This window comes from Varroa destructor, unplaced genomic scaffold, assembly GCF_002443255.2.
Source record: "Varroa destructor unplaced genomic scaffold, Vdes_3.0 BEIS01000002.1, whole genome shotgun sequence".
In the NCBI taxonomy this organism is placed as follows: domain Eukaryota; kingdom Metazoa; phylum Arthropoda; class Arachnida; order Mesostigmata; family Varroidae; genus Varroa; species Varroa destructor.
The window spans coordinates 47,284,142-47,295,978 of NW_019211455.1; the positions used below are offsets into that span (position 1 = coordinate 47,284,142).

An 11,837-nucleotide genomic window follows, 5' to 3' on the forward strand; every position below is an offset into this window, starting at 1 on the left:
TATATATAATGTACCACTGACTTTTGCTCAGATTTGTTGTTCAACAAACCTTACGCGGTTCTGAATTCGCTTGAATTTTTTTTGTGATGTGAAGCATGTCACTTTTTTTCACGATTGTTTGATGATTTTTGATGCAGGAAACGGCGGAGGTATCCATGCGATGTTGAATAAAATTTACCTCCTCTTTTTTGGCAAGTAACGCTTCTCTGCTCGAGCTGATCTTCTGAAATGCTTCGGTCAGTGAAATCCTTTTTTCGTTTAGTTGCCTTCAATTATCTTTTCACCAACGTTGATTTTATAATAAAATGTATATATTTCGCGCTGAATAATTAAATTTGGGTTTGTGAGCGTCCTACGCGCTCCAGAGCACTTCATCCCGATGTGCCATTTGGTAGACGCGTCAAGGAACAAGTAACCTTTTGACTTCAAAGACTTTAGCTGTTCAGTCTCCTCATTACGTGTCCATAGAAACGCATAAAAACATACATACGCATACAAACGCGCTACCCTTGATGCGTTCGAACTATTTTCTTGTTTTGTTGCTTTGATCTTTAATCATTGGATTTCTTACGATAAGTTTTTCGTCTGTCGACATCAGTATTCTTCAAGTTCCTCTTCCTCCGGCTCCTTTTCATCTTCTTCAGGTATCTAAAAGAATAACAGAGTAACACGTGAGTTAACAGTGTTTACACTTGAATAATTCATAAACATGACAAAATAAGACAAGCAGTCAGATGTAACGCCTACAATCTCGCTCTTCTCAGAACACTTCTACTCCGAATTCCACAAACGCCTTAACGATGCCCATTACTTGCACCTCCCATATGTCTATGCCGGCCAGTAATCCTTCCGGTCAACCGATGAAAATCGAATTATTGTAGTTGTGTGAGCGCAATACATACAAACGGCGCCGCTCCCGGTTGTTCCCACGAGGTATAAAGATTGTTCATCCAGTAGGGCGTTTCAGGTGGGGGTGCTGTGTCTCCGGGGGGGAGTGGCTCTCCTTCGTCCGCTGGATTGGGAGGCTTGAACGGCCCCATTGCTACAGCGGGCACAGGTTCGTCATCTCCAGGAGGAGCCGGAGTCCCAGAGGGGAAGAGTTCATTTTGTTCTGCCGAAGGCCCACTGCTGCCTCCAGAAGCGTCTGCTTTGGCTGGTTCTGAAGACGGTACACAATTTTTAAATGAGAGACAAGGTTTGTGGTAGATCAAAATATAAGTATATACAGCTTTCGAAAGTTACTTGAAATCTTCGTGTTTATTGAAGTATTAACCAGAGATTTGTACACGAAAATGTCTGACTTGGTAACTATAAAATTTTAAACATTTAAAGACAAAGTACAAATATATGGGAGAAAGGGATTTTAAAGCCATTGTTGAAAAATTGATCTATTTTTAATGTCACTTTATATGGAGCAGAAACCGCGTAATTCCTTGTCAATTTACCCTGGAATTGTATTGTGAAATTTGTATATTACACTAATAACAAGTATTTAAAGGGCGGTAAAATTACATCTGCAACTTACATTTGTATATGTAACAAGTGAAAGGCGTCCTAAACAATAAAAGATACTTGTCTATCTTGACCTGATCAAAGACACCGGGCACTACACAACAAAAACAAGGTGTACATGTCTTTAAAACCAAGTATACAATATCATGAAAACCCACTGGCACTTACCTATTATAGTGTTATTTGACGGCTTCCGTTTAAAGGGAGCTTTGCCAATCATTAGGGGCTGAGCACCTCCGATGGTCGGCTTCAGGAGCTTCAAACGAATACCTCCCGATTTCTGGCTAAATATTGGTCAACGTGCCAACAACGGTAATAACAGAAAATGTTGGATACAGAACCACAGAGCGCAACAGTCATATATGCTGAATCGTTAGATCTCATATTTTTTTTCGTTTAAAAAAGAATAGAGGACATTTCGCATCACCTTAAAAAAAACGCGAGGTCAATAGGTAATGGAAAACAAGAGGAAATTTATAAAATCTTTTTTGAGCTAACACAGTTCTTAAATGCAGGTATACGTGTCACGGTTCACGTACCGATCTTTATAATAATTTATAGATTAGATTCATTTTTTCATTTTTTAGTTCATAGAGAACCATTTCTTGACACTTTCCCTACGCTGGACACTGATATGTGTTTATTTTCAGTGTGCGCGTATTTGCATATACGGAAAGTTCCCTTAATGCTAAGCAGACTAATTTTATTATCATAATCCCTACTATTATAAAACAAACGACAGTATTAAATTGAAAACATGAGTGGCACCACGTTGGCCACCATGGCGTTCTCGTTATTGATGCATCTTCCGTTGATACCCAATGTGCGCGAATCAAAATTAGCCGCCCTTAGTAGTTTTTATTGCGCAAACCATTTGTTGTTCACCATAACAGAAAATAAAATCTATGGCTGAAAGTTCTCGGCGTTAAATTACAATGAGAAACAGATTGTTTTCCAAAAAAACCAGTAACTTAACTACGTACATTTGTTGAAGATGAACTCTGTGAAAAAAAAAGAGAAGATTAATTCATCCTTATGTCAGTAGTAGTTTGCGGATAAAATGCCACCTTTAACCTCCGCTGAACAGCAATTGAACGTTCTTCTTAATGTCAAATATCCAAGGTGTGTCTTTACTGAATCTACATCGTTAAGCCTATGTACGTATTTTGCGGTTCTATTGATTTACGTAGTTAACATAAGTTAATTTTGTATCGTAAGTCGGACATGATTCTGACATTGCCAATATGCCTAGCAACACACCTGTTCTCAGTAGTGGAAGTAATCGTTGGAGAGGGTGAGCGCGACTTCTCCTGAACAAATCAGATTTATATACATCAGAGGTTAGAAAGATCACTAGTGTCGCTGGCTGTGTAACATATAAACGACCGCAAAGATAATTTATAAACCACACGTTTCTGATAAACATGTTCAGCGCAATATCGCAAATATCCGCTAGTATTTCAATGATAGCTTGTCCCATGGGGCAAATAAAAGTTGCCAATATAAATCGTGACGAGACTAGGTTACAAAGTACCATGGAAAAAAGGATTTGAACAGGATGGATAATTTGAATTAACCCTGTTCTTACGTGTAATACTGCCGTTCGTCATTGCTCATGACAGCCACCTTTTCGCACGAAACAGAGTGTGTTGACACCCCAGTTTTAAACTAGGACCACACCTAATTTTAATTTAAACTGCCGTCTAAAAATATTTCTCCTGAAGCTTGTCTTTTGCCTTACCGTTATAGGGTTGTTGTTGCCGATGCCCTGTTGATCACTGTTTTCATGAGCATCAGAGCTCATGTCACGATCACTGTCCTTACTGGAAGTTCGTGGCCTTTTTTGCCGGGGTTGCAATGAAACAGTTCGGTCTTTGTCTCTGGTGGTCCCGTGATCGCTCGAGCTATTACTACTGCCGGCTTTATTTATAGGGAAATGATCAGCTTTACTTCTACCAATAGATCTTGACCCTTTTAAAGGTGAGTCTCTATCTCCTGAAGCTTTGTGACCGCTGCTAGCTTTAACATCACGGTTATCCCGTGAGACATTGTTGTTTAGAGAACGCTTGCTAGATAGTCGAGAACCTTCACTGACCTCATTAAAATTAGAACTATTAGAAGATTTTGACTTGCCGCTATTACTGGAACAGCCGGCGCTCCCAGTAGAACCGATCTGCTTTGTCTGAAAATAACTGATGTGATGTTAGAACACAATACGTTTTGCAGCAGCAAACTCATAGCGTTGGTTAACTTAACAGATACATTTATGGGCTAATCAGACCAAACGAAGGCAATCTGCGGCTTGCATCTTGTGCTCAGCAAGCATTAGGCCGGATGCCGTACGCCAGAATTCGCTAAGCCCCCATAAAAATACAATTTAACTGTGCTCTTGCTTAGTGAAGAGTGAAACAATTGAAATGAAAGACGGCAATATAATATCCTGAAAAAGTATTTACCGACCTGCCGAGGAGCAGTCGCTTTTGCGATACTGTGCAGGATAGTTTCCTTCTCGAGCTGTACGCGACGCTCGTAAAACGGATTCATTCCGATGTATTCCTAAAACGCACCAAGAAAAACTGATACGATGATTTTGCCCACGCAAACCCGAATGTTTAAGTCTATTTATTTACAGTTTATTCACATTTCACAGGCCTAATGTGAGCCAAATTCGTACAGGAAAATGAATTCGAGCTCCACGTATAATCAGTGCTATTGAATACGTACAAGTAAACTACCAAATAAACAGAAAAAAGCAGGATGACTAAGGTGCACTCTAGAGACCTCTTTCTTGCAATCGCGTAAGGTATAAAAATTGTAGCACACAACTCAAAAAGCATTTGAATAACAACATTGCTCAAACCATCTTGAAATGATAATGCTGATGATTGATAATTTACTTTGTACTTCATATTGTGCTCTTCGGAGAGAACGTGCTTTTCAGCCGTTGTACTATCGGGGAAGATGGCTCTGCAAATCTTGCAGTAAAAACCCGTAATCCCCATAATGAATTGTCCGCCTGTAATATAACACCATAAGATTTTTCTTACTATTATTTGAAGTTTGGGTGCATCGCTAAGCAAGTAAGTGCCAAACTGGTTATTATCCATGAACGATATATTGAAACGGAAAAATCAGAATATATATGTTTTTATCATAGAATCAAATTGTCCATACCTTTAGCAGGTACATTGCAGGTGGCTGCTGTAGGCGCCGAAATTTTCGTGGTTGTTTCTAAATTGGCCCAAGGCTTCTCCTGAGTCTGGTTTGAGTTCTAAAAACGGAAATTTGGTGTACAGGTATGAATTAGTTATACTCGTTTTGGCAGGCAAGTCCCCCTCTGTTTACATATCGAATATTCTTACTTAGCATATACTCAACACGGTTATGGGCTTTATATTTATCAGTAAATCTATGTGCATGTAAGTACGGTAAATGTAAGTTCATGTAGTTACGTATACATCGTTGAAGCGATAACGGCCACCATAATAATTATTATCGAAAAACTAATTAACTTCGACTGCATAAGCTTTGTCCTAAGAACCAGTCCTAATAAACTGAAAAAGCATATTCAGGAGCTGCACGTGGGTATTAGGTGTGGCCATTTTTGGAGTGCGAACTCTTCATTTTTACACCATACAAAGATATTTTTACTCAATGCGTAGCCTACACATAGACACACAGAAGGTATTTATTACTATTATTGTTATTATTAAATATTTTCTGTATATGTATATGTAAATTTCGTGACCGTAACTGCCAGTATCTAAGCATCTATCCTTAGGCCCTAAAACAATGTCTTATAAAAACGAAAAAAGAGAAAGAAAGGAAGCGGCACAGAAAGCATGGAATAGAATTGTTAATGGCAACTAATCAGGCTTTATTTTGTTAGGTAACCCCTTACCGCTATGTGTAGCTCGGTATGGAGATGCGCAAGAAATGCGGGAACACTCCGATATTCCATCCGACAGTAGGAGCAGAAGAACTCACCGCGATCAACATATTTAAAGCGGACATCCTTCTTTTGGCCACCACCACTAGCCGCCTATAAAAAAACAGAAGGTTAGGCGCCCACTAGCGTGCGGTCTTAATATAGCTCAAATACTAAACATAGCGTGCGCACAGACCCATCTCGCTCTGTTGGTTTATTCACACAGGTAATGTTTGTTGTTAACGTTATAGACTCTACCTTCAGTATCCAAGATAACGATCGTATGCACCGGATAACTACGGTGCAATGTTTGTCATTTTGCTATGGCCAAAAACTTATGGTTATATCAAATGGTTTAGTAATAGGTTTATTCGTCAGTTTTGTGGGAAGCAAGAACAACAAGTGTAGTTGTAATCAGGTTAACAACACATTTCTTGAACTGATGTCACTCGATACAGAAGTTTTGAAAAAACCGCTCCAGATCACGAGCGCGACCTGGATTGTTCAATTGGATTGTTGAAACTTGCATAACTCACCACCCAGGCAATCTTTAAGCCCTAGTCTATTTTATTTATGATTCATTCATGACTTAAATATATCACTAATTTTTCTACCGAAAATATGCACTATACGCATCAACGAACCTGGGACTTCTCTTTGTTTGCCTTTTTGATCGCTTCGAGCTTGTCAGCAAACTTGCTCTCGTGTTCCATCGCAAGCAATTTAATCTTTTGTGGAATCTTGAAGATTTCTTGGCCAAGCGCATCAATTTGCTTTCCTACACCGGTAGCCTTTTTCTTAGCTTCCTCGTAAAGCTTGCCCGTGTTAGCCAGTTGTCGACCCACTTGAGCGTCATCGGGCGACCCCTTGCGAAGCCGTAGCAAATCTGCTTGTAGCTTACTAATTCGGGCCATCTCCTGTTTCAAAACGGATAAACGCTCCCTATATCGCAAAACAATGAGCACAAATCGTGCAACACGTCAAACAAAAAAAAAAATGATAAAGGCTAAAGTTCAAATCACTTCATCATAGATAAAAACGAATTTACACTTATACCATACGGATAACGGATATATATATATATATCCGTTAAGGCCTGAAGCCTTAGGGCCATTAAATTCGCCTTCGACAATTTGTATATTTACGAATATATACACTAACAGCATTTTTTTTTTCGCAAAGCTATAGCAGTCATTTCGCCGCAATAGTACGAATGCGTACAATTCCATTAAGTAATAAGCGGTTCATATAATATATTGTCCCACATTTTCTACAAACTTTAGTGGCTATATAATCCCATTTAAGGACTCACTTTTCTGCGTCCTTCTCATTTGTGAGCCGAAGGTAGGATTCAATTTCCTGGGCGTATTTCTCCTCTGGGCGACTATTAATGGGGGCTTGTTCTTCTTTGGGTCCCTGCGCTTCAGCGACCTCATCTTGGTCTTCTAGATCCATGTCAATAGGTTGCAGTCCAACGTCCACCTCAGCGAATGCCGGAGGATTTATAGATAATGCCTCTGGAAGTATCTCTTTGACTTTCCGCCTACTCTTCTTACCATGACTACCACCTGTTAATGTACGCAGATTTGGTCTTTCTCCCGATGCCTGGTGGAGCTTTCAAAGAATATGTAACAAGTGTACGGAAGCCGGAAAAGCAGGAAAAAATTTAGACAGATAAAACATCACTCAAACTCTTCATGCGGCGCTGCATTCATGAATAAATATAGAGCTTACAGTATCTCGCAAATCATGTATAGTGTATATAAAAGATGTTTATAACATGTAAACTAACTGTAGGATTATAAGTCCTGTCTTATATATATATATATATATGTAATCTTACAGTGACTCCATTAGGGACCTTCAACCTACCTTTACGGAATCAGCCAAAGGAGCTGAAGCAGCCATCGTGTTTGTAGAGCCAGCAATGGAGTTTCGCAGAGGAACATCGATTGACCCATGGGTTCCCGCAACAGCAGGTGGATATCCACTATGGGGATCAGTAATATACGACGCCTCCCTTTCATATGGCGCGTAATACGAATGTGGTTGAGGCGCTTGGGGTTGGCCATAATAATTAGCAGTGACGGCAAGTGCCGCACTTGGATGTGTTCCACTGGAAAGTGCTCCAGCGAGTGCTCCTCCATAACCAGTGGTTTGTGGCGCGGGGGCAGCAGCAGCAGGTATTGTGGATTCCACTACAGGCACGTACGAAGAGCCTTGGTAAGCCTGTGCCAGTAAAGAAGCAGTTCCGATTGCAGAATGCCCTGGTATATCACGCTGTGCCTGAGGATGAGGTGGATGATAATCAGCCATGGCTCTAACGTACGCGTCTCTATCTAACGCTCTATCGTCCATGGGAGATCTTCGAGCGACTGGTGAACGTCTTGAGTAGGGGCTCCTGGAGCGCCGCCGAAAGTCTGGACTATGCGAGCGTTTCGAGCGTAAATTCGGCGACCGTGTTCCCCGGCGTGGCGATCTCCGCTCGCCAGGAGACCGCCTTTCGACAGGGGATCGTCGCTCGACGAGAGGCCTTCTTTCGCCAGGAGACCGTCTCATAATAGGACTCATAGGCCGACGGCCAGATGAATGCGGTTCTACTTCTCTCCTGGAGATTGCAGAATGAGCTATTGGCCGGAATGATGTCTCATCAAAGCCCTGATTTGATCTGGGATGTTTAATGTAAAAAAATTGTTATAACCTCTCACAATATGCAGTACTTTGCATACGCTGAGCTTACAAGTCTCAGGCAAAATTTAGCCGCCATAGAACACTACAATAGATAATAAATTTTACAAAGATAGTATACATTAGCGTATACGAATGTATACAGGATGGAACAGAAGTAAGATTACAGTGGTAAGGCTAAGGTATAAAATTACGAAAATGTTAAGCTTATGGTTGTGAAAAAGGCAGGCTCGCCATTCAAGCAGTATTCGCCTCAAATACGGATCGATCTTATTATCTTATATATATATATATATATATATATACAGCGCGCATTGCAGTGGTTTCAATTCTAGCTATTTCTTCACCACGGCATACCTTGACGAAAGTGGCCGGCTTGGGTGCATATCCTTGACGGAAGGCGTTTTATGCCGCGCATATCGATTTTCTTCTTTTTCGCGGAGCTGGCGTTTCAAATCATCGATCTCTTTTTCTCGGACCAGCCATTCTTCGTGATCTCGAGCTGAAGGACCGCGCGCCAAACCTTCACTACGAATGCTTTGTAAACTACTACTTGTCGCTTGCGAATTTCCATCGTTAAGCATTGCTCCCGGCACAGGCGCTCGCTTGACAGGCGACATTCGCTGTTGCTGGCCAATGCCGTAGAAGTCGTCGTCTTCGAATGATGAGAGGCCGGGAATCCGAACTGATGCTTCTCGGTGAGCACCATCAAGACCAGGAAGACCAGCCGATGATGGAAAAGGCAATCGCGAAGCACCGCCATCTCCAAGAGGCGGTGTCAAACGGCCATATACACCCGAGATCTGCAAACGAAAAATATGTGTGACCTATGTATACTACGCCATTTAGTATCAACGATTAGTCGATGCGATCACACGTGAATATAGGATCACTAGATAAATATCTATGTAGCACGAATTGCTTTAGCCTCTTTTACTTAAAAAATCCCTTAGTCGTTTCTTCAGAAATATTGATTAAACATGATTACAGAAATTAACAATAACGACAACTCCTTTCGAATACGCACATTTGAACGGACCGATGGTGGACCCGGCTGTCTGTTTGTCGAAGTGTTGTCATCGAGAGCTCGCCAGTGATTTCTCCGCTCCAAAAGTCGATCATCAACGAACGACGGAGATGCCGGAGAAAGTCGTCTGCTATGATCGATCGGGTCCCCCGATTCTAAGGGTTCCCAGCCTCTTCCCGTGTCCCGACGTTCGATTCGAGTTAAGTCCTCTCGGCCACTTCCCGCTAGAAATTTGTCACCCCCTACACGATGCACGCCGCCAGCAAGTGTTCTTTTCGAAGCCACATTGACAGCATTGTTTTCTTCTGCTTGGCGAAGCTTTTCGCGTAACCTCAGAAGTTCGAGATACCGTTCTTCACCTGCTGAACGCGGTTCATCGAGCGGACCTGACAAAGGAACATGACCAGGTCCGTCGTGTCTGAGGCCACCATGATCCGAACCGTCAAGACGGTCGATAACGTTGCGTGAAGGAGACCCTTCGCGAACGGCTAGTGAACGATTAGCGCTTCCCAATCGCTGATCCAATGGTGGCACATCGGGGAAAATCGAGTTCACTGGACTATCCAGCTGTGGCCTCCGCAAAGGCGCATTGTCTTTGCCGTGACGCGCGGGTTCGATGGGTCGGAAAGCTGCACTAAGGAACTTCCTCGACGTCTCTTCACTCATAGAGTCATTGGAGATCCCTTCGTAGAGATCCTCAGCTGCAAATAAATGACACCCACGTTATAATAATATGCTATTGCCACCGATACCGATCAATACAATGTAACTGCCACTATTATATATATAATCAATATAGTTGAGATCTCAGCTGGGATTCGCTATCCCGGCTAAGACCTTTTTTTTTCGGATTGTACTTGGCGTCAACTCTTGAAACTATATGTAGTGTAGGATTAAACTTACCAATTCAATTAGCAACAAGATCTTCAGCTATTAAAAACACACGAATTTCCGCTGTAAGTAAGTGTGCCGAAAATGAAAGAGGGAAGCTTGAAGAATTTATGAGAAGGCTTCTGTAAGAACGGAAATACCGCTCCAAAATACCCGATTGTTCCATGAAAAGTATTGAAGCTTGGAAAGTTTATTTCGTATCAACCCAGTTAGAAGACATTTAGGGTCACTACTCAGGACCCGTCATCTCGAAAACCGCAAAATCACACAAACTCACGTTTACAGACATGATACGTACCTCAAGACGCAAATATACCTTTACGTAACAGCAAAAAATTACCATACTTCCACAGAAATCGAATAATGTTTTTATTGAATTCATATTACATACTTGTCACCTCATATTGATATGTTGAATTTACACGATAATAATAATAAATAGGTCAGAATAGAAGGCAGCACCGTATAAAGGAACGTTACATGCTTTGGTCTCAGCCAGGTTTTCGCATCGACAAACTAACTATTAAATACATTCCAAGCTAGGCTTAAGGCATAAACCTAGGCCCAACCAATCTTCAAAACGATGAAATTGTCGCTACTCTAATCAAACCCTCTACTTTATTCAATAAGATATTACATCATTTTTAGCGGACATCTGTGGGGTTGTAGCACTAACGAAACTGCAATTTCACTGCCTAGCTAGTAGCGCATTTCAAATGTGCAGACATTTTGTGCTCTTAATATGCTTGACGTAAGCTAGTATGCCAGCTAAAGGTTTGAGCTCGCGCAAATTTGAATTCACGCTTGGTCCCAATACTGCCGCAACCTAATAACCTGCTCATTAGCAACCAACTACATTATTTGCTATCACTTCTTCTTCTTTAATCGATAGAAAAAAAAATGTTTTCAACTCACCAGGCGCCGATTGTGACTTGGGGTCGGCGCGTTTGTTAGAAGCTTTATTTGGCTCTCCAATCAAGGGAGTCGGACTGAGAGAATCACGTTTCGGGGATAGTGGCGCTTTAAAGCGGGATAAAGCTCCTGGGGGAAACGCATCTCTGGGATTCGGCTCCAGTGGTGATCGGCCCTCTTTAAATGGCGACATCCTTGGCGGAGTTCGCCTTCTCGTTGGTGAACGTCCCGATCTGCTGCGCGAACGTGGCCGATGTTCATCAGGTTGGTCAAACCGTGAAACCCGACCATTTCGGCGATACGGTCCTGGCGAACGGCCCCTTTCAGCCATGTGGCGTCCAAGCGAGTCTGATCTCCCGTGACGGCCAGAAGATTTTGACCGATGACGGGGGTGTTCACTTCTGTTATCAATGGGTGTACGACCTCTAGGCGAGCGTCGTCGACTTCGAGAACGGCCTCGAGATTTGTCTCGCGCCCGGTAACTACCCCCGCGATGAGCTGGACTACGTGCTCGTGATCGGGAACGACTCCGGGAACGGCGATCTCGTCGGGCCTGAGATCTGCTTCGTTCATAACGAGTCTCTATACGGGCAACCATCATTTCGGCACGCTGTTCTCATAAAAAAAACACACAAAGCAATTGCAAATTGATCCTGGAGATCTTGTAAAGAATTTCGTCGCGTGTTCTTCGCCAAAGAATTAGGAAACTCTTTTTTGTTAATTTTTACTCGTAAACGTTTGTGGCGAAGTAATTGAATAATAATAAATTAAAGTATGTATCAATGGACAATATGGTAGATACCATTTACCTAAATTACCTAAATGAATTCGGCTTTGTTAACAACCTAATAACATTCTCTTTCTAAGTTGGTCGACTTT

The 11,837-nt window shown here is 41.9% G+C and overlaps 1 protein-coding gene across 7 annotated transcripts in view; it reads right to left on the reverse strand.

Annotated features, from left to right (window-relative positions):
- LOC111245009 (uncharacterized) overlaps positions 1 to 11,837 on the reverse strand; it is a 17,695-nt gene that overhangs the window by 2,395 nt on the left and 3,463 nt on the right. The window contains exons 2-17 of one of the 7 annotated variants that reach the window (XR_015322068.1): positions 10,962 to 11,568; positions 9,156 to 9,856; positions 8,486 to 8,931; positions 7,313 to 8,108; positions 6,753 to 7,054; positions 6,085 to 6,382; positions 5,414 to 5,554; positions 4,687 to 4,783; positions 4,410 to 4,528; positions 3,973 to 4,068; positions 3,254 to 3,694; positions 2,773 to 2,822; positions 2,496 to 2,513; positions 1,681 to 1,796; positions 903 to 1,159; positions 50 to 648 (exon numbers count right to left, since the gene is read on the reverse strand). Coding sequence is in view for 6 of the 7 variants with exons in the window: in XM_022792704.2 (XP_022648439.1) it covers positions 595 to 648; positions 903 to 1,159; positions 1,681 to 1,796; positions 2,496 to 2,513; positions 2,773 to 2,822; positions 3,254 to 3,694; positions 3,973 to 4,068; positions 4,410 to 4,528; positions 4,687 to 4,783; positions 5,414 to 5,554; positions 6,085 to 6,382; positions 6,753 to 7,054; positions 7,313 to 8,108; positions 8,486 to 8,931; positions 9,156 to 9,856; positions 10,962 to 11,568 (4,539 nt within the window). In the remaining variant the exon portion in view is untranslated. Of the gene's footprint in view, positions 1 to 6; positions 649 to 902; positions 1,160 to 1,680; positions 1,797 to 2,495; positions 2,514 to 2,772; positions 2,823 to 3,253; positions 3,695 to 3,972; positions 4,069 to 4,409; positions 4,529 to 4,686; positions 4,784 to 5,413; positions 5,555 to 6,084; positions 6,383 to 6,752; positions 7,055 to 7,312; positions 8,109 to 8,485; positions 8,932 to 9,155; positions 9,857 to 10,961; positions 11,569 to 11,837 lie in introns of those variants that run through there. The other 6 variants (XM_022792704.2, XM_022792705.2, XM_022792707.2 and 3 more) reach the window with 6 other exon arrangements.